Source organism: Saccoglossus kowalevskii, chromosome 21 (assembly GCF_978046115.1).
Source record: "Saccoglossus kowalevskii chromosome 21, keSacKowa6.1, whole genome shotgun sequence".
Taxonomy (NCBI): Eukaryota; Metazoa; Hemichordata; class Enteropneusta; family Harrimaniidae; genus Saccoglossus; species Saccoglossus kowalevskii.
The window spans coordinates 27,824,343-27,846,804 of NC_140661.1; the positions used below are offsets into that span (position 1 = coordinate 27,824,343).

The 22,462-nt window shown below is 35.6% G+C and overlaps 1 protein-coding gene across 1 annotated transcript; it reads left to right on the forward strand.

Annotated features, from left to right (window-relative positions):
• Positions 1-97: 97 nt before the first annotated feature.
• On the forward strand, positions 98-20,962 carry LOC102800747 (SAC3 domain-containing protein 1-like). The gene is made up of 9 exons (XM_006818853.3): positions 98-354; positions 2,559-2,621; positions 3,079-3,207; positions 5,265-5,426; positions 7,474-7,628; positions 8,232-8,280; positions 13,951-14,091; positions 17,711-17,906; positions 19,907-20,962. The coding sequence occupies exons 1-9, from the start codon at positions 293-295 to the stop codon at positions 20,555-20,557; spliced, it is 1,608 nt and encodes a 535-aa protein (XP_006818916.1). The 5' UTR covers positions 98-292; the 3' UTR covers positions 20,558-20,962.
• The last annotated feature ends 1,500 nt before the right edge of the window (positions 20,963-22,462 follow it).

Sequence of the window (22,462 nt, forward strand, 5' to 3'; positions counted from 1 at the left end):
GTAAGAAAACCACATTTTTGTGTTTCCTCTACTTATCGAGCCAGGATTCCCACAAATATTATAGAATAATCCAAAACTGTGGTGGCGCTGTTTTCAAAATGGCAGCCCACATTCGTAAATCGTGACTTTTCATTCTGACAGTCTTGTTTAAGTTTTGCAGTTAGTACACGAGTACAGACAAGCTATTAGTATGGTAGAGTATGCCAAACAGTAACATTAATGCATATTGCTGGCTTGACGTTTTTCGTTTGTACACAGTAAGACCGAGAACAGCGTCCAACAAGGTATAGGAATGGCCGAAGACGTGAAAGTGGGGAGATGTTTGGATATGTGCCCACCACAGGAAAGAATGGTGTAAGTTTCCTGTGCTTTGCGATTCGAAGAACACCTAACTGGTGAAGGAATATAATTGCGATCACATCCACAATGCGCAAATCACACATTCAAGTTCCTGGTTTTGGCTTATCTTGAAAAGTCGTTTAGTCACTGTGGAGTGACTAAACTTAATTTTAACTTCAAGCACATTCACGCAGTCGGCGTAGTTGTGAGCAGTTATATGTCAATTTACTAGACGATTGGTTTACACCTCTCACACAACCAGACGTGTATATTACTGAAAGTGAAACCAATTATAACTGATACAAACAAACAACATGCACACTACGCATGACTTTGGTATCTGCATACAGACTATTTCTGCGATGCAGAAATCAGATACTGCATTAATTTGCTCTATTAGAATGGCCATGGAGGTATAAACAGATTATACCTCCATTCTCTAAGACAGACCGGAAACGGAAATGAGACAAAAACAAAAGATTTTCAAGTTAGCGTGGGGGAAATAGCTAAGTATTATTGTCAGGGAAAGCTATTGTTTAAGCTAGTCAGTGATTGGTTGCTGGCAATGTTTGGGGGATTTTGACCAGTTTGTGCCGTAGGCTTGATTTAGAGAATAGCACACAGACAAAAAATATATTAAAAAACGAAATATAATTGTTAAAATATATTACTTATTTTAACCATAGAAACACATCTGTAATTTACATAACCTACTCACTCTCCCGGGAGTGAGTAAGTGTTAATAAATAAATAAATAAAATAAATAGAACTTAAAAGCAACCAAATTAACTAGCAGTACAGGAATGTCGCTCCTTGCTAAGAAAGTACACTTAGCTGAATTATAGGGTGGTGGTCGTTGTGCCATGTCCTGTTGAATATATGACTCATAGCGACGTACACAACATGTGTAAAATACATTGTTTGAAATTCAAACATACACTGCATGACGGCCATCACCTTCAGTAGATAAATGTTATAGATACATGTATTATATTACCATTGCCGATATAAACTGTTATGTTTTAAGTATCAGTATTGCTATTTTGTAGCAATAGGCTATATTGTACTTTTACTAATTGGGTTTCTTTTTTGTCAATCAATAAACCCATGCTTGTATTTAACTCTACTCAAATAAATTTTTTTTAGAAAGTCAGAGTAATTTATACTACTGCTATTGAACTTTATATAAATGGTTATAGTACATTTTGTAGTTAGGTATGATAGGCCAAGTGTTACTGATAATTTTCTATTGTCTGTACTATTTGGGTAACTAGCATTACATGTGATAATATGAGGCTATTACGAGAATACCTCAAAGTATGCACGAAGACAGTACAACATTGTGCAGTGGAGGTCGATGCGGTGGTGTACTGTCTGAGTGCATACTTTGGGGTATCCTCGTAATAACCTTATTATTATATATCTTTTTCTTCCAAGGATACAGCATGGGAATGCCGAAATCTAAAATGTTCAGAACAGAGTCAGCAAACATATTTGGAATACCCTGTAAAATATCGCAAAATTACGGCACTCTGTAACATATGGCGATACAGTGACAGATATATAATGATAAAGTAGTATTCTGATCAAATAACATTCAAAAATTTAGCTCAAAGCTATATCGGGATAGTGTGCTAACTCAGATAAACCCTAATGAGAAAGTGTTGTATTAATGGGGTATACTATATGAACACAAAGAGTTAGATACTCAAGATTTAACTTCATAATACTGCACTTCCAAATTCAATTTAATTTCACCCACTTGTCTGATTACAATATCACATTTTACTGTCTTGCCTATATTACAACATTACTATTTTATTTTGCAGACTTTCTTGACTTAAAAACCACAATTCTTGAAGTCAAAATTTCCTGAGTGTACCCAAATAGCCACCCGAGTTAAAAAAACAAACAAATTGATAACCACCATTATGCTGTTTTGACCAAGAGTTATTTTGACACTTAAACACAAGTACAAAACTGGTAGTAAGATATTTCTTTGTCACAAAGTACATGTCGCACTTCTGTGTCATGGTGCAAGTAAGTTACGTTCCTTGGGCACAATACACGTTTTAAATTGATTTTTTAAACAGAGAAAATGTGTTCATGGTTTCCTATCGACAGCACACCCATTCCCTTCATTTTTATAAATATTTATAAATTTTACAATTACAATGCACTTGTTGGTAAAATTAAAGTTTTTCCTGAACAATTTATAGGAGGCAAGAACAGCGAAGATTGCATCCTTTAGAAATTGTTCCAGGTTCACAACAGCGTTTAAGGTAAATCACATCATTCATTACCACTTAATATTTAAAACAAACATATTATGAATTACATATACTGTAAACTACATATTTAATTTCACTCTTTGGATGTTTTCAGCATTCGCTGGATTTAAACCCAAATTCACAAATTTGCCATAGAAACAATGAGTTTTATTTTACTGTTGATTTGAAGTGGGGGAGTCGTCACCTGCACATACGTCAGATGGCCATAGCATGTGATTGTTTCCAAACAAGTGTTTACCTATGAGCCTTTGCATTTTTAGCCTTTGTTGTTATCGTCACTTGGGACTCAATTCCCACACGTGTGCAGGTGACGACCCTCCCGCTTTAATCTAGCCGATTATACGTATCCTAATCCAGGAGTCAAAACAAGATCTTTAATAAAATGTATAGTGCAACATATGCAATGACTTATGTGTGCTAAATCTTTCTAATCGTCATATTTTGTCAGACCTGCAACAGATGCTGCCAGTGCAGTAAAGGAATATACAAGGTCAGCAGCTGGTAAATTGGAATCAACAGAAGAGGAACTTAGACCACCAGATGTCCTAATGAAAACAATACAATATCTGTTACAAAAGTAAGTGTACCTAAAATCAGGTATGTACGACCTAGAAAAAGTGCCATATGCGAGTACCAAGTTGCAAGTCGCAAATAGCAAAATATGCCATATGCTAGTGGTAAAAATGGCATATGCGAGTGGTAAAATGTATCATTTGCTAGTAGCAAAAAAGCCCTATGCGAGGGGTAATACAAAGGCCAGGAGAACTGGTGTATAAAGGACACTATAGCGTAAAGTTGTACAAGTAAACGAAGATACATTCTACCATTTTACTATTGTAGATTCACTTTATTTCTTTACGTATACTATCAATTCGTCTCGATGTATTATTATGGAATTGTGTGCTAGTTAACACTTGTGTTGTGGCAAATTTAATACCTCTCCGAGGTGTGATTACCTTTGAAACCTGTCATTGTCTTTATTTAACCGGCGGCGCGTGACACAAGAATTCTGTGACCCTTCTGTGAACACACGTTTTTACTAATTACAATTCCATGATTCTTTAATCGCAGACCACGGATTCATACTAATTTTACCGAAAGAAAAAAACAATTTCCACTTGTTATGTGGAGTGTGCTGGCTGGTCATGGTCGTTTATTAAATTATTGTGCTGTCACGTTTCTTGTGCAGTATGTGAAGAGCAAACATTGATTCTATGCAAACGACTGAACGAACTTTTTGATATCAACACTTAAATGAATAATGAACAAAAAGCACTGGAAATAGTAGTTAAAGCTGCTTTTATTTGGGATCTTCGCAATGTAATCCGCGTACACTGGTCGACTGTTATGTTGAGTACCAGGAGGCGTGTGCCGGTTGACACCTAGGCTAGATCGCGTTGAAACCTATTTGCTACCATTATTTTTATATGTGAACCACCCCTAAAGTAAAAGCCTCATTAGCATCATTTCATAACGATGGTAAATATTTGGTTAACACATTTGAACGTACGTTAATATATTATAAGCGAACGAATCCTGCCATTGAGCAAACTGGCAAATGACACCACCCCTCGCATACACCAGTTTTCCTGGCCTTTGTATTACCCCTCGCATAGGGCTTTTTTGCTACTAGCAAATAACACATTTTACCACTCGCATATGCCGTTTTTACCACTAGCATATGGCATATTTTGCTATTTGCGACTCGCAACTTGGTACTCGCATATGGCACTTTTTCTAGGTCATACATACCTCCTAAAATACAATACTTGTTTACGTGTCTTTATACTGATCAAGACTTTATGCAAGTAAGAGAACTGATATTTCTTCTGTTTTTTCATCTGTAACTCTAGACCCATTTTTAATACCTGATCACAAGATTGACCTCCGTGTGTGCGTGCAACCATCAGTCCATGTGTGCGTGTCCTCAAACATGCCTGGACCGATCACATTCAAACTTCACACATATGTCATAGATCTAGAGATTCATATGTTCTTTATTTGTTTCACGATCTGTTTCAAGGTGGCCGAAAGGTGGCCATTTTTATGCTTAAAATTCACTGAAATCAACCATTTTTGCTGTTCCAAAGCTGAATCTTAGTCAAGTACATGAGGAATTTGTTTAAACTTAGTATTTCCAGTAGAAATAATAACCCCTTGATGCACATCATTTTATTTGTTAGTTACCGGTACATGTATGTGGCTAATTGGCTCTACTTTTAACTTCTTGAAAGCGGCTAGCCCGATTGTTTTCATATTTTATATCTAGACTCTTTGAGTAGGCCTTAGTCAGTTTTTATTTCATTTTGTGATGTATAATACTGTCTTAGTTCGTTACTCTCAGGTAAATTGTTTCATACTCTGAATCAAAATGGCCGACTCTTTACAGTTTTGTTTACTATTTAAATAACAGGGACTCTGTCATGACATAACTATTTTTCATTTGTTGTAAGTATATTTAGGCATTTTAATTTCTGTGAATGGCTTTAATTTTATGTGAACAATGTTCTGTACAAGTGACAATAGTCAAGTATCACTAGTCTAATTCTGAATCATGCAGTATATTTTTGTGGCAGAAAAGGCATGTAATACCGGCGTAATATAATAAATATGCATTTTCTGATCTTTCTGTAGAATTGTGACAAGGGAAGATGTTCCTTACAGAGATATTTATGACTTTGTCTTTGATAGACTACGTAGTGTTAGGCAAGATATGGTCATACAGCAGTTGGCGCCTCGCTACACTGTTGCAATATTACAACCTATTATTCGATTTCATTTATACTCTGGATACAGGTATTGTTTATAGATAAAGTATAAAAGTGTAATGTTTTCAATTTTATTTCAATATATGTTGCCAAGACAGTTTGCACTGGCTTGCATATATATGCATATGTCATTTGGTGTGGCTGTCTATCGCACACATTCGATCAGATCCAAAAAACTGCGAGCACTGTGTTTGTGTAATGGTAACACAAGTAAGAGACTATGGTAGACTGTAATACCTATATGAATTAGTACGTCCTTTATTTCGGTAGAGTCTGGCAAAATAAGAACATAATAAGAAGGTATAATGAGAACAATCCACTCCAAACATGCACTGAAACACCCTTTATATAGGGTTAATCGGATTCACACCTCCGATTTTAAAATTGGAGGGAAACACTGTGATTGGTTTACCATGTGAGAAGGTTAATCCGCTACAAAGTTGTGACTTATCTTGCGTTCGCTGTGATAAGAGCATATTTGTGACCATTATGTAAATGGCTTACATAAACTGATTTGTGTTTCTTTGTAATAGAGATACATGTATCAAGCATGAAACGAGTTCTAATGAATATATGTCAATGAATAATGTTTGGAATCGAATGAAATGAAAACGAATGAATACAGAAAATCATTGTCTATCAATACAAACTAAATACGAAAGAAAAATAACAATTACAATTAAACAACAACAAATATGAATGAATCAAGAAACACACACATGGATTTGATTATGTAATTAATCTGACAATTACTGATAGATATGTGTTGGGGAATACCCTTATGTAATGGCTCTTGTTCATAGTGGACAGATTTGAGCAGTTCTAATGCAATTTACATGTTAAGTGACCTGTATATAAAGATCACAGCGATGATGTGATCAGTGTTGCTTATTTACTGGTTTGACCCATTGTATGAAGGTCAATATGATATAGGATATTCAGAATTTTGTCCTACAAAGCAAACACCCAGCCAAATGAGAAAAATATTAGGAAATGATGTTGTCATAGGAACAGACACAAGTTGATCTGAAATTTGTTTTTAGCATCTAAGATTGATGCTCATTAAAGTTTGCAAACCTCTTTGTGATTGGTCAGCTTCTTTGGCTGCCATCTTTGATTTCTTCTAAACAGGTGGTACCGGTAGTGTTTTATAGATGCCACATCTATCTGATTTTTTAGAGATTTGCCATGTTGCATCATTATACCAAACTGACAACAAACAACAAATTTGCATCAGTCATGTGATTTAGCTGCAATCTTGGATTTCTTCAAAAATTTGGGGGCATTTCAACTGATCAACTGGGTATTTTGAATGTAGTATATATGGCCATAGCTTACTGGTAATTTTTAGTCTTATAGATTGACCTCTGTGTGTGCATCTATGCATCTATGCGTGTATGCGTCCAGATTTGTATCTCTGACATGCCTGGACAGATTACATTCAAACTTCACACAGACATCATACATAATATTATACATATGCAATTTTACGATCTGATTCAAGATGGTTGAATGGCAGCCATTTTTGTACTGAAAAATCATCAAAATCAAGCATTTCTGGCATTCGAGAATACATAAATTGGACTTTATTTGACCTTGATTCACATCATTTTTTTTTTCAGATCAGATTGAAAATGGCTGACTGGTGGCCATTTTGTTTTAATGAATGTGGTTCTGTTGCTATATCTCTGACAAGCTTTGAGTGATTATGTTCAAATTTTAAATATTCGTTGTACATCATCAGAGTCAAAATGGCCGAATGGTGGCCATTTTTGGCATTCCACAACTGAATTTCAATCATTTATGGATGGATTTCATTCAAACTTGGTACATATATTAAACATTATGGGTGTCTGATGTACATCATTTTGTTTTTCAGATCGGATTCAAAATGGCTGACTTGTGGCCATTTTGTTTGGTGGTTCCAGAGCCATATCTCTGACATGCTTTGACTGATGTTCAAATTTTATATATTCATTATGTATGCATGGTTTGTTTTCTATTAATATCACTTTTCCGTTCCATGACAAGGATGCTGCAGCCACAGTGGCTTTTTCATTTTCATACTTCTTTAGACTTTGTGAAGAACCAATCATGAACTTTGACCCACATATCAACAAAACTCATACCCAGGAATGTTTGAAGAAGCTGTTAGTTTGCTATGAGGAATATGAACACAGTTTTGATAGTCAAGTAGAGTTTGAAGTGCTGTATTTACTGTATAATTTAGGTAAGTGACACAACATAAAGTTATAAGTGCTATTTTCGGGACGGAGTAATGTCACAAAAGGTTCTATGTTGCTAGGATATGTACCACTGTACGATGCATTTTTATGGGTTCTGTGGAACGCCAGTCAAAAAGCCGGTGAAAAACTCAACTTTGAAGCTATTCTGAGCTATCAAATTTATATATGTTGCACATGTAGGCGTAGTTTTGTTGAACTGTTTTGGGGAGTCTCAACAATTTAGCCCAAAGTTTTCGACCTTTGTTCTCATCGGTTGTGGTTGCCAGGTGGTGAAAATAACGACATATTTGTTTCAGAGAATAATTAATACAGTATATTTCAGTATACTCTTCTTAAACATGTTTATCATGTAATTCCATGATTATTATATTTGCTACATTAGTAGCATGCATACTTATGGTATTGTACGCCCGTGGCTCATTGGGAATAATTTTAATGATTCAATTAATTCAATTTTTAGTTCATGTGCACTTCTGTTGGTGCTTCTAATAAAGCAAATATGGTATACTATAATAAATATCAGGTACTGATGATCATGTGATAAATTTAAAGAAATTGTGTTGATAACCGTTATACGTTTATTCTAGGTTCCATGGAAGCGTTATCACATGTTTTATCATTACCAGAACACATCAGGTTAGTTCAGTTTCATTCTCACAGTTCCAAGCAGTTACTAGCATTGTACTTGGACTAAACAGATTTTAGGCTAGAGAGATGTGAGTGGAACACTACATGAATTCTAGGCTAAAGAGATGTGAGTGGAACACTATGAATTCTAGGCTAGAGAGATGTGAGTGGAACACTATATGAATTCTAGGCTAGAGAGATGTGAGTGGAACACTATGAATTCTAGGCTAGAGAGATGTGAGTGGAACACTATGAATTCTAGGCTAGAGAGATGTGAGTGGAACACTATGAATTCTAGGCTAGAGAGATGTGAGTGGAACACTATATGAATTCTAGGCTAGAAAGATGTGAGTGGAACACTATATGAATTCTAGGCTATAGAGATGCGAGTTGAACACTATGAATTCTAGGCTAGAGAGATGTGAGTGGAACACTATATGAATTCTAGGCTAGAGAGATGTGAGTGGAACACTATATGAATTCTAGGCTATAGAGATGTGAGTGAAACACTGAATTCTAGGCTAGAGAGATGTGAGTGAAACACTGAATTCTAGGCTAGAGTGATATGAATGGAACACTATATGAATTCTAGGCTAGAGAGATGTGAGTGAAACACTGAATTCTAGGCTAGAGAGATGTGAGTGAAACACTGAATTCTAGGCTAGAGAGATGTGAGTGGAACACTATATGGATTCTAGGCTAGAGAGATGCGAGTGGAACACTATATGAATTCTAGGCTAGAGAGATGTGAGTGGAACACTATATGAATTCTAGGCTAGAGAGATATGAGTGAAACACTGAATTCTAGGCTAGAGAGATGTGAGTGGAACACTATGAATTCTAGGCTAGAGAGAGATGTGAGTAAAACACTGAATTCTAGGCTAGAGAGATGTGAGTGGAACACTATGAATTCTAGGCTAGAGAGATGTGAGTGGAACACTTTATGAATTCTAGGCTAGAGAGATGTGAGTGGAACACTATATGAATTCTAGGCTAGAGTGATACGAGTGGAACACTATATGAATTCTAGGCTAGAGTGATATGAGTGGAACACTATATGAATTCTAGGCTAGAGTGATATGAGTGGAACACTATATGAATTCTAGGCTAGAGTGATATGAGTGGAACACTATATGAATTCTAGGCTAGAGTGATATGAGTGGAACACTGAATTCTAGGCTAGAGTGATATGAGTGGAACACTGAATTCTAGGCTAGAGTGATATGAGTGGAACACTATATGAATTCTAGGCTAGAGTGATACGAGTGGAACACTATATGAATTCTAGGCTAGAGAGATGTGAGTGGAACACTATGAATTCTAGGCTAGAGAGATATGAGTGGAACACTGAATTCTAGGCTAGAGTGATATGAGTGGAACACTATGAATTCTAGGCGAGAGTGATATGAGTGGAACACTATATGAATTCTAGGCTAGAGAGATGTGAGTGAAACACTGAATTCTAGGCTAGAGAGATGTGAGTGAAACACTGAATTCTAGGCTAGAGAGATGTGAGTGGAACACTATATGGATTCTAGGCTAGAGAGATGCGAGTGGAACACTATATGAATTCTAGGCTAGAGAGATGTGAGTGGAACACTATGAATTCTAGGCTAGAGAGATGTGAGTGGAACACTATATGAATTCTAGGCTAGAGAGAGATGTGAGTAAAACACTGAATTCTAGGCTAGAGAGATGTGAGTGGAACACTATGAATTCTAGGCTAGAGAGATGTGAGTGGAACACTTTATGAATTCTAGGCTAGAGAGATGTGAGTGGAACACTATATGAATTCTAGGCTAGAGTGATACGAGTGGAACACTATATGAATTCTAGGCTAGAGTGATATGAGTGGAACACTATATGAATTCTAGGCTAGAGTGATATGAGTGGAACACTATATGAATTCTAGGCTAGAGTGATATGAGTGGAACACTATATGAATTCTAGGCTAGAGTGATATGAGTGGAACACTGAATTCTAGGCTAGAGTGATATGAGTGGAACACTGAATTCTAGGCTAGAGTGATATGAGTGGAACACTATATGAATTCTAGGCTAGAGTGATACGAGTGGAACACTATATGAATTCTAGGCTAGAGAGATGTGAGTGGAACACTATGAATTCTAGGCTAGAGAGATATGAGTGGAACACTGAATTCTAGGCTAGAGTGATATGAGTGGAACACTATGAATTCTAGGCGAGAGTGATATGAGTGGAACACTATATGAATTCTAGGCTAGAGAGATGTGAGTGGAACACTATGTGAATTCTAGGCTAGAGATATGTGAGTGGAACACTATATGAATTCTAGGCTAGAGAGATCTGAGTGGAACACTTTATGAATTCTAGGCTAGAGAGATGTGAGCGGAACACTATATGAATTCTAGGCTAGAGTGATACGAGTGGAACACTATATGAATTCTAGGCTAGAGTGATATGAGTGGAACACTATATGAATTCTAGGCTAGAGTGATATGAGTGGAACACTATATGAATTCTAGGCTAGAGTGATATGAGTGGAACACTATATGAATTCTAGGCTAGAGTGATATGAGTGGAACACTATATGAATTCTAGGCTAGAGTGATATGAGTGGAACACTGAATTCTAGGCTAGAGTGATATGAGTGGAACACTATATGAATTCTAGGCTAGAGTGATACGAGTGGAACACTATATGAATTCTAGGCTAGAGAGATGTGAGTGGAACACTATGAATTCTAGGCTAGAGAGATATGAGTGGAACACTATGAATTCTAGGCTAGAGTGATATGAGTGGAACACTATGAATTCTAGGCGAGAGTGATATGAGTGGAACACTATATGAATTCTAGGCTAGAGAGATGTGAGTGGAACACTATATGAATTCTAGGCTAGAGAGATGTGAGTGGAACACTGAATTCTAGGCTAGAGAGATGTGAGCGGAACACTGAATTCTAGGCTAGAGAGATGTGAGTGGAACACTTTATGAATTCTAGGCTAGAGTGATGTGAGTGGAACACTATATGAATTCTAGGCTAGAGAGATGTGAGTGGAACACTATGAATTCTAGGCTAGAGAGATGTGAGTGGAACACTGTGAATTCTAGGCTAGAGAGATGTGAGTGGAACACTATATGAATTCTAGGCTAGAAAGATGTGAGTGGAACACTATATGAATTCTAGGCTATAGAGATGCGAGTTGAACACTGAATTCTAGGCTAGAGAGATGTGAGTGGAACACTATATGAATTCTAGGCTAGAGAGATGTGAGTGAAACACTGAATTCTAGGCTAGAGAGATGTGAGTGGAACACTATATGAATTCTAGGCTAGAGAGATGTGAGTGGAACACTATATGAATTCTAGGCTAGAGAGATGTGAGTGGAACACTATGAATTCTAGGCTAGAGAGATGTGAGTGGAACACTGAATTCTAGGCTAGAGAGATGTGAGTGGAACACTATGAATTCTAGGCTAGAGAGATGTGAGTGGAACACTATGAATTCTAGGCTAGAGTGATATGAGTGGAACACTATATGAATTCTAGGCTAGAGTGATATGAGTGGAACACTATATGAATTCTAGGCTAGAGTGATATGAGTGGAACACTATATGAATTCTAGGCTAGAGAGATGTGAGTGGAACACTATATGAATTCTAGGCTAGAGTGATGTGAGTGGAACACTTTATGAATTCTAGGCTAGAGAGATGTGAGTGGAACACTATATGAATTCTAGGCTATAGAGATGCGAGTTGAACACTATGAATTCTAGGCTAGAGAGATGTGAGTGGAACACTATATGAATTCTAGGCTAGAGAGATGTGAGTGGAACACTATATGAATTCTAGGCTAGAGAGATGTGAGTGAAACACTGAATTCTAGGCTAGAGAGATGTGAGTGGAACACTATATGAATTCTAGGCTAGAGAGATGTGAGTGGAACACTATATGAATTCTAGGCTAGAGAGATGTGAGTGAAACACTGAATTCTAGGCTAGAGAGATGTGAGTGGAACACTATGAATTCTAGGCTAGAGAGATGTGAGTGGAACACTATGAATTCTAGGCTAGAGAGATGTGAGTGGAACACTTTATGAATTCTAGGCTAGAGAGATGTGAGTGGAACACTATGAATTCTAGGCTAGAGAGATGTGAGTGGAACACTATAAATTCTAGGCTAGAGAGATCTGAGTGGAACACTATGAATTCTAGGCTAGAGAGATGTGAGTGGAACACTATATGAATTCTAGGCTAGAGATATGTGAGTGGAACACTATGAATTCTAGGCTAGAGAGATGTGAGTGGAACACTGAATTCTAGGCTAGAGAGATGTGAGTGGAACACTATGAATTCTAGGCTAGAGTGATATGAGTGGAACACTATGAATTCTAGGCTAGAGTGATATGAGTGGAACACTATATGAATTCTAGGCTAGAGTGATATGAGTGGAACACTATATGAATTCTAGGCTAGAGAGATGTGAGTGGAACACTATATGAATTCTAGGCTAGAGTGATATGAGTGGAACACTATATGAATTCTAGGCTAGAGAGATGTGAGTGGAACACTATATGAATTCTAGGCTAGAGTGATATGAGTGGAACACTATATGAATTCTAGGCTAGAGTGATATGAGTGGAACACTATATGAATTCGAGGCTAGAGAGATGCGAGTGGAACACTATATGAATTCTAGGCTAGAGAGATGTGAGTGGAACACTATATGAATTCTAGGCTAGAGTGATATGAGTGGAACACTATATGAATTCGAGGCTAGAGAGATGCGAGTGGAACACTATATGAATTCTAGGCTAGAGAGATGTGAGTGGAACACTATATGAATTCTAGGCTAGAGTGATATGAGTGGAACACTATGAATTCTAGGCGAGAGTGATATGAGTGGAACACTATATGAATTCTAGGCTTTAGTTACCATACTTGTCTGATCACCCAGGGTACTCAGCTCACAAAATCCAATTTTCGTTTTACCATGTGCCAAATTAGGGGGAATAGTACGTCATCTTTGGTGGAATAGTACGTCATCTTTGGTTGAATTTAAATTACGGAATGAGTTGCATTGATTCCCACAACACTTTTACAATGACGAAACAGAAATGATTCTATGGAACTAGGCTATATTGTTGTACTGTAAATGGAACACCGTATAATTCTAGACTATAAAATAATAAATGTTGTTGGTAGAAGAATACGGTTAAAGAGCGGTAGTCGCCGTGCTGCACATGCGCGAGATATGGTGTCATATAAACAAAGGTGGTGATTTTGACTGTTGCGCACACCAGCTAGTGCACACTGAGAGCTTTTTTTTTTTTTATATATATATTTTTTTGTGCCAGGCGACAGTTCCGGACATCGAGTGTCACTGTTGTCTCTTCTGACTTTTTTTTTTCTGTATGTGCAAATTGCAAGTGCTAGTGCTGACACATAGTAACAGCTTACCAAAATTAATTTGTTGGTGATTGGAAAGTATTGAAGGAGCCGCCTGCAAGAATTAGTACAAGTGGCACCCAGGGCTAACCTCATGCTCGTGATTTCATTAGAAAAGCGCACTGGATTATGGGAAATGCAATGTTTATCAACACAAATGTCGCACATGCATGGCACAACGACTACCTCACTTTAAACTCTTTAAAATGTACATACATTAAGATTTCATCAAAATGTTTTTCTTTTAACTCCAGGATTCACGAGGACATGAAGTTTGCACTTGATTTAAGTAAAGCTTTTTTGGAAAACAACTTTGTTCGTCTGTTCACATTGTTGCCTAACTCAACAGCTTTACAAGCTTGTGCAGTCCAGCAGAATTTATTGCATATAAAAAGGTATGTATATTACCTAACTGTGCTGCGTCCAGGTTCTATCTTGCCTAACTGTGCTGCGTCCAGGTTCTATCTTGCCTAACTGTGCTGCGTCCAGGTTCTATCTTGCCTAACTGTGCTGCGTCCAGGTTCTATCTTGCCTAACTGTGCTGCATCCAGGTTCTATCTTGCCTATATGCCTAACTGTATTGTGTTCATGCTTTATGCTCCCTAACATGAGGTTTACAGATGTCAGTTTTTGACTCCTGTGTGTGAAACACAAAATGGGAGTCTTTGCAGTTAGTCTGTCTGTCTGTCTGTCTGTCTGTGTGTGTCTGTTCCATCGATATCTCAAGAACCATACATTGTTTTTTGATGAAACTTTGTGCATAGATGCTCTGGGCCAATGTGCAGATTTGATTCGGTTTTGGTAAGAAGCCATACATATTAATTACTTAATTTGCATGATAATTAGCTGATTTTTAGCTGTTCCATGACTGTTCCACTGATATCCAAAGAACCACTCATTGGATTTTGATGAAACTTGGCACATAGATGCTCCAAACTAATGCACAGATTTGATTAGTTTTGGGTAAAAATCTGTGCAATATTAATCACCTAATTTGCATAATGATTAATCAATTTTCGGCTTTTCCACTGATATCTCAAGTACTAATCATCACATTTCAATAAAACTTGATACATAGATGTCATAGGACACTGCACAAACCTGATAGTATTTTGGGTAATATCAGTGCATATTAATCACTTAATTTCCATATTTAATTAATTTTTAGCTTTTGATATTTCAAGTAGTAATCTTCACATTTCAATGAAACTTGGTACATAGATGTCATATGACACTGCACAGACCTGATAGTTTTTAGTGTAATATCAGTACATATTAATTACCTAATTTGCATAATTAATTAATTTTCAGCTTTTGATATTTCAAGTAGTAATCATCACATTTCAATGAAACTTGGTACATAGTTATTTAAGGACTGTGCAGACCCCTTATTAGTTTTTGGGTAAATATTTGTGCATATTAATTACCTTATTAGCATAATTAGTTAATTTTCAGCTTTTTGCCTGATATCTCAAGTACTAATCATCATATTTCAATAAGACTCGCCACATAGATCTTCTAGGACTATGCAGAGACCTGGTTAGTTTTAGGGTAAATAATTGTGGATATTAATTACCTAATTTGCATAATTAGTTAATTGTTTCTATGAATGTTCCACTGATATATAAAGAACCACGAATTGGATTTTAATGAAACTTTTAAAGAGTACTCAATTCAATGAATCTAGAACTATGCAGAGACCCAATTAGTTTTTTGTAAATATTTATGCTTATTAATCACCTAATTAACATAATTAATATCTCAATTACTGATCATCACATTTGAATAAAATTTGGTACATAAATACTCTAGGACAATAGACAGGCGAGATTAATTTTGGGTTAAAATTTGTTCATATTAATTCTCTAATTAGCATAATAATTCATAATTTTTTTGTTCTGTTCTGTTCATATTAGTTACCTGATTTACATAATTAGTTTTCAGTTTTTCCATCAATATCTCAGGTACAAGTAATTTTGAATTAATTTTTAATGTGTCTTCAATACTCTCAGCACACAGGAGTCTTCCTAAGCTTTCTTTGATTTTCATTAGATTTGAAATGGCCGACTGACAGCCATTATGGTTATACATGTATTATCATGGGTCTTTAAACCATTTTCATGGTATGTACCTTGACCAATTTTGTTCTAAGTTGGTACAAAGACATAGTATTCATAAGCATATTTGTTTAAACATGACATCAATCATTTTTCTGGTGTACCTGAATTGTCCAGTCTTATTCAAACTTGGTGTCATTTTTACTCATAATGGATTCCTGCTACGCAGTGCAGAAATGTCAGACATAATAATGTAAATATTTCAATGTCTATGTAAGATTCTCTGCTAATATTTGAATGCACTCATTCACAAAAAATTTTACTCACACAGACATTTCATTATGAATCTTGTTTTTTAGCTCCGCTGTCGACTTTGTCGAGCGGAGCTTATCATATGAGTGATTGTCCGTCGTCTGTGTCAATGTTTTACTTTTTCGACTTCTTCTTGAAAACTACAAGCCTGAATGCTTTGATACTTGGTGTATATGTACCTTGGGTAGACCTCTCTTAGGTTTGTTCATTTCATGTTGATATCTTCAATTCTCTAATTTTGGTGAATATTTTTGGTAAAAAGTGATATTTTCGACTTCTTGTTAAAAACCGCAAGTGCAATTACTTTGATATTACATATATAGGTACTACATGTGGACCTCTCTCAGATTTGTTCATTTTGTAATGATATCTTTAATTCTCTAATTTTGGTGAATATTTTTGTCATTTTTGGTAAAAAGTGATATTTTCGACTTCTTGTTAAAAACCTCAAGTCCAATTGCTTTGATACTATATATATATAGGTACTACATGTGGACCTCTCTCAGATTTGTTCATTTCGTGATGATATCTTCAATTCTCTAATTTTGGTGAATATTTGTGTCATTTTTGGTAAAAAGTGATATTTTCGACTTCTTGTTAAAAACCGCAAGTCCGATTGCTTTGATATTACGTATATAGGTACTACACGTGGACCTTTCTCAGATTTGTTCATTTTGTGATGATATCTTCAGTTTTCTAATTTTGGTGAATATTTTTGCCATTTTTGGTAAAAAGTGATATTTTCGACTTCTTGTTGAAAACTGTAAGTCCGATTGCTTTGATATTACATATATAGGTACTACATGTGGAACTCTCTCAGATTTGTTCATTTTGTAATGATATCTTCAATTCTCTAATTAATTTATTTTGGTGAATATTTTTGTAATTTTTGGTAAAAATTGATATTTTCGACTTTTTGTTAAAAACTGTAAGTCCGATTGCTTTGATACTATTCATATTGTTCATTTTCTAATGATGTCTTCTGTTCTTTAATTGAAATGTGCATTGCTAACAGCGGAGCTATCTCAGCTGATAGGCTGCTTGTTCAGTGATATAATACAATCAAACATATCTACTTTTATTTAGTTATTTGTTGAAAAATTGTTTTTTATATATAAGGAAATATATTTTTTTTTTTGGTATTTAAAACCAACAAAATTAGTGGGTATTCGTATGTGCAGGGAAGAAGCAGTATGTCACCCTCTATCACCGGGAACATTTTAGTCGTGTACAGTACTTGTATAGACTATAAATTGTAGAAACAGTTTTTAGTTAAAAAACTAAAAAATTATTGATCTAATTTAAAAAGGAATATTAAAAGAAATATTAAAATAAAGCATGACACTTGTAATATGTATAAATGACAAATATTATTATATGTTGGAAAAATATGTAATTTCAAATACTGTAAAATACTTTATTTTAGCTGGAATTAATTTTCGCTGAAAAGACATTTTGGGTGTTTTGTATGGAATTTATTTTCATTGATTTTTGACAAGTTGAATGTAAAATATAGGAAAAAAGCATTTTATTTTCACTGAACCATTCCTTTAGCGAAATAGCAAAAATCAATTCCAAATGAAAATAAAGTATTTTACAGTACATTTTTATCAAATGTCTTCTTTTTTCTCCAATTTTTTTGCAGCAAAGCCTTGCAAGTTGTAAGTACCGGCTTTAGCAGTAAAAACACAAGGTTTCCTGTCTCTATACTCACTAAGTGGTTGGATTTTACTGAAGAGTTACACACTATTGAATTCTGTCAACACCATGGGCTGATAGTGGAGAACAACTTTGTTCATTTAATGAAGACTGCTTTTAAAATTCCACAAAGTTACAATTCTGTAAGTACTGTGTATTCATTAATGATGCTAGATGACAGACTTTACCAATCCTTTTAGAATGTCACATTCCTTGCTAGATGACAGACTTTACCAATCCTTTTAGAATGTCACATTCCTTGCTAGATGACAGACTTTACCAATCCTTTTAGAATGTCACATTCCTTGCTAGATGACAGACTTTACCAATCCTTTTAGAATGTCACATTCCTTGCTAGATGACAGACTTTACCAATCCTTTTAGAATGCCGCATTCCTTGCTAGATGACAGACTTTACCAATCCTTTTAGAATGTCACATTCCTTGCTAGATGACAGACTTTACCAATCCTTTTAGAATGTCACATTCCTTGCTAGATGACAGACTTTACCAATCCTTTTAGAATGTCACATTCCTTGCTAGATGACAGACTTTACCAATCCTTTTAGAATGTCACATTCCTTGCTTGTGTCCTGGAAGATTACAGTTGGGATTTTTAAATTGATATAAACTTGACTGCTTGTTTAGGAAAGAATAATTTGGATCCAAAATTGATTTCAAAGTTGATTCCAATTACTGTATAGCAAAATTTTTAATGTTCATTAAGAATATTAATCATTCAAGTTGGGTGGGGTTAAAAGTTAATTTTGTATTGTGTGTATTGAACCACGCAATGAGACTTATTGGTATGCATTGAAATGCAACTCTTATTTAACAAGAACAGAATGTTTTATTTGGAATACAAAATGCGTGCTATGTTCAAATTTGAAACATTTTCACCAAGTCTCAAACCTTACATTGAACCGACCAGTCAGCACAGTTATAAATGTCCAATGTCTCCTGTGGGTCATTTGTATTAAAGATCCCTTAACTGCCAGCATTTTCTCATCACTATTTTTTTTCTTACTTAGTTTACAAATTACAATTATATTTTAGGATATAATTATATTTTTGTTAATAATCTGGTCATCAGCAAATTGTGCTAAATTGAGTCTGTTTTATTGCTACAATTTTTTGTGATTTTCTTTAAGAAATTCAGCAATCAGACAAAAAACATCACTTACATTTGAGAAATGCTATAATTGTATATGACTCTGCCTAACATAATATTTCAAATGAGTCATCGAATTAAACGTACACCAACATATATAATAGTACATTTAGTATGTATCAAACAGTCAGTCAAATTATTTTTTTTTTGTATTTTATAAAAATATTAATTATTATTATTATACATCTGTCACTGTAACGCCATAAGTTACAACGTGCCGTAATTTTGCGGTATTTTACGGGGTATTTTCATACTACCATATTAGGATATGCGAATTCCAAATATGGAATTATTACGCGCGTAAGCATCCTCTAATAATAAAAACTAATATGGCAGCCACTAGGTTTGACTGGACTCCATACAAAGAAGTTCGCTGATTCTGTTCTAAACTTTTTGGATTTCGGCATTCCCATGATGTATCCTTGGTAGGAAAAGATGTATAATAATAAGGTTATTACGAAGATACCTCAAAGTATGCACTCAGACAGTACGCTGTCACATCGACCTCCGCTGCGCATCGGTCGATACTGCCGCTGTACTGTTTTCGTGCATACTTTGAGGTATCTTCATAATAACCTTATATTATACTGTATGTACTACATTTGCTTTATTAGTAATGCATGCACTTAGGTAAATTATACCGGTAGAAATGAATTCTACCGGGGGCAAAATAAAGATAAGTCATATTTTAATGATTTGATTTATGCACTTCTAATAAAGCAAATACAGTATTCTGATTTCACTTACTTAAATAATTAATTACCGGTAATAAATTTGCAACAAAAACTATGAACTGTTTAATTTTCAAGATCTGATGTTATTGATGGAGACGCAACATTTTTTGACAGTCATGATGACAAATCCAAATGAATAATTACTGCTACAAATTTTCACCAATTTCATAAAAATTTGTTTTATCTGAAGTTGTTTACAGTAACGTGAATGTTTTTAAATTGATTTGATTATGTTTCAGACAATGATGAAAAAAAGCTGTCATTTCATCGATGGGAAAGTGAAAAATGGTGTTAATCTATTTCAAGGTAATGATATGAGGGAATTTTATAGCAGTAATGCTACTAAACAATCTGGTGGTGTTTCCGTAAGAGAAGATGTAGATCACGGTGGGAATATCAGTGACAGTGATATCTGTCGTGGAAGGTTGACTGAAGAATGCATGTCAGAAATGTTTGCAAGCAAGTGTCAGCTTGGTTTAGATGTTGGTTCCTGTGGACGACTCAGGGGGAAATTCAGACGTAATTATGAAAGACTGCCTGAACACACAAATCAACAATCATTGAATGGAGAACGAAATATGGGACATTCTGTATGTAGTCAAAGAAGAGGGTATTGGCACGGCAGGAGAGATGATAGAAATGAGGTGGACAAATATGGAAATGATATTGACAAAAAACAACAAAATTCAGGAAGTGATTACCTCATAGATCAAGAGATTAGGATTGGGACTAAGTCTAGAATAGAGGATGACAAAGACAATAATCAGAATAAAGTAGAATCTGACGACATTCCTGGAAATGTGTACAAAGGAAATTTAAGAGGAAGAGGTCGATGGAGAGGCAGGTCAAGAGGGAGAGGATCAAACCCAAATGACTACAAACAATTTTAACACAAGTTTCAGTTTTCAGTAAATTGACATTCATTTGCATGATGCAATACTACAACTGCATAAAATTTTCAATGCATTCCAATGCAATGTACAGACTTAAATACAGGAAACTGTATTTGAATATCAAAATGCTGGTAAAGTTTTCGCATTTCAGCTGAGAGTTAAGTACTGTGTAATACAAATAAAACAGCTCAAACATAAGATAGTTTATCTGCCATTGGATATGTCTTTCTGTTTCTTAGGAATGGACATGCAGAAACTTTGGGGCTGGAAATCATGCAATGTTTTCTAGATTAGGTTGCTGTACATGTATATATTTTTTCTCTGTGACGAATACTTTTGGTTTAGACTTGGACATGAAGGATTTATCTTTGCTTTCAATTATTAAATTTTCTTCAAAGCAGACTCTTCCTTCTTCCACAAAAACATTTGCTTCTTTCTCAACTTTTAATAATCTATCACCAATGACACTATGTGGAATTTAAATGTTATGACATTGTTGACTAGCTAGCACCAATGTCTGAAAATGATTTGATTGCAACAAGAACACTGTAAATTACAGAAAATAAGCTGACTTCTCATTCCATCAGTGTGTACATGTTTTTAGTCCCCGGACGAAGTCCGAAAACGGGGACTTATAATTCAGTCTCCGTCCGTGCGTCCGTCATATCTCAGAATCCCTTGGGCCGATTCCGTTCATTCTTTGCATGTGCCTAGTACCTTATGTGGGACATATGCACATGCAGTGGTTTAGCGATTTGATTCAAAATGGCCGACTGGCAGCCATCTTGTTTTTTGAAAATGTTGTATTTGGACATGCTTTGTCAGTTTTCATTCAAATTTAGTACATAGATCATACATGTTAGGATACATGTCCCCGACTGTTTGTGAGTTCCTGAGTCTGTCCGTCCATGTGTCCGTCCGTCCATCCGTCTGTCTGTCCAGAGTCATATTTCAGAATCCTGTGGATCGATTCCGTTCATTCTTTGCATGTGCCTAGTACCTTATGTGGGACATATGCACATGCAGTGGTTTAGCGATTTGATTCAAAATAGCCGACTGGCAGCCATCTTGTTTTTTGAAAATGTTGTATTTTGGACATGCTTTGTCAGTTGTCAAACTTGGTACATAGACTATACATGTTAGGATACATGTCCATGACAATTTATTTCACAATTGGATCAAAGATGGTCGACTGGCAGGCATCTTGTTTTGTTTTTTTTATGCGGTATCTTCGACGTGCTCTGTCAGTTTTCATTCAAATTTGGCACATACATGTTAGGATGCATGTCCATGACAATTTGTTTCAAAATCTGGTCAAGGATGGCTGATTGACAGCCATCTGACTTTTTGGCCTTACTACTATTTTTCCACAATTTATGTACGTACCATTTTCATTCGAATTTGGCACATACATCATACATATCAGTGTGTTTCATAATCAGATCAAAGATGGCCAAATAACGGCTGTTTTTATTTTTGGCCATATTGCTACTACACGAACACATGTTTTGATGTAAATAAACAATCTGTAGTATACGCCACTTGGCACTCAAGTTTCAAGGACACGCTTGCGACAACCCCTCCGCTTTAATATGGCGAGCACAAAGAGAACTTTCAAAAATTTAACGGGGACTGTGTCATTTTCAATGACTTGTTCTGCTTGTGTTTTGTAACCAGAGTCAGCCTCTATGTACTGAAGCTAGTCAGGCATGTCAACATGAGAAACGGACCATGAGTGGTGCAAGAATTTAAGACTCAAATTTTGAGTATCATCAGGTGAGAGATAATAGCACAATTGGGTATGATGATATACGACTTTGACAGACTACTGGATGGATAATTCAGAATCGTTATATCCTTATATCAGTATGGAAACTGTAGATTCTTTTAATGCACACAAAT

Coding starts and splice junctions, on each gene's coding strand:
- LOC102800747 (XM_006818853.3), top strand. CDS start 293: ATGGCCGAAGACGTGAAAGTGGGGAGATGTTTGGATATGTGCCCACCA. Junction 5,427..7,473: donor CATTTATACTCTGGATACAG/GTATTGTTTATA, acceptor ATACTTCTTTAG/ACTTTGTGAAGAACCAATCA. Junction 7,629..8,231: donor GTATTTACTGTATAATTTAG/GTAAGTGACACA, acceptor CGTTTATTCTAG/GTTCCATGGAAGCGTTATCA.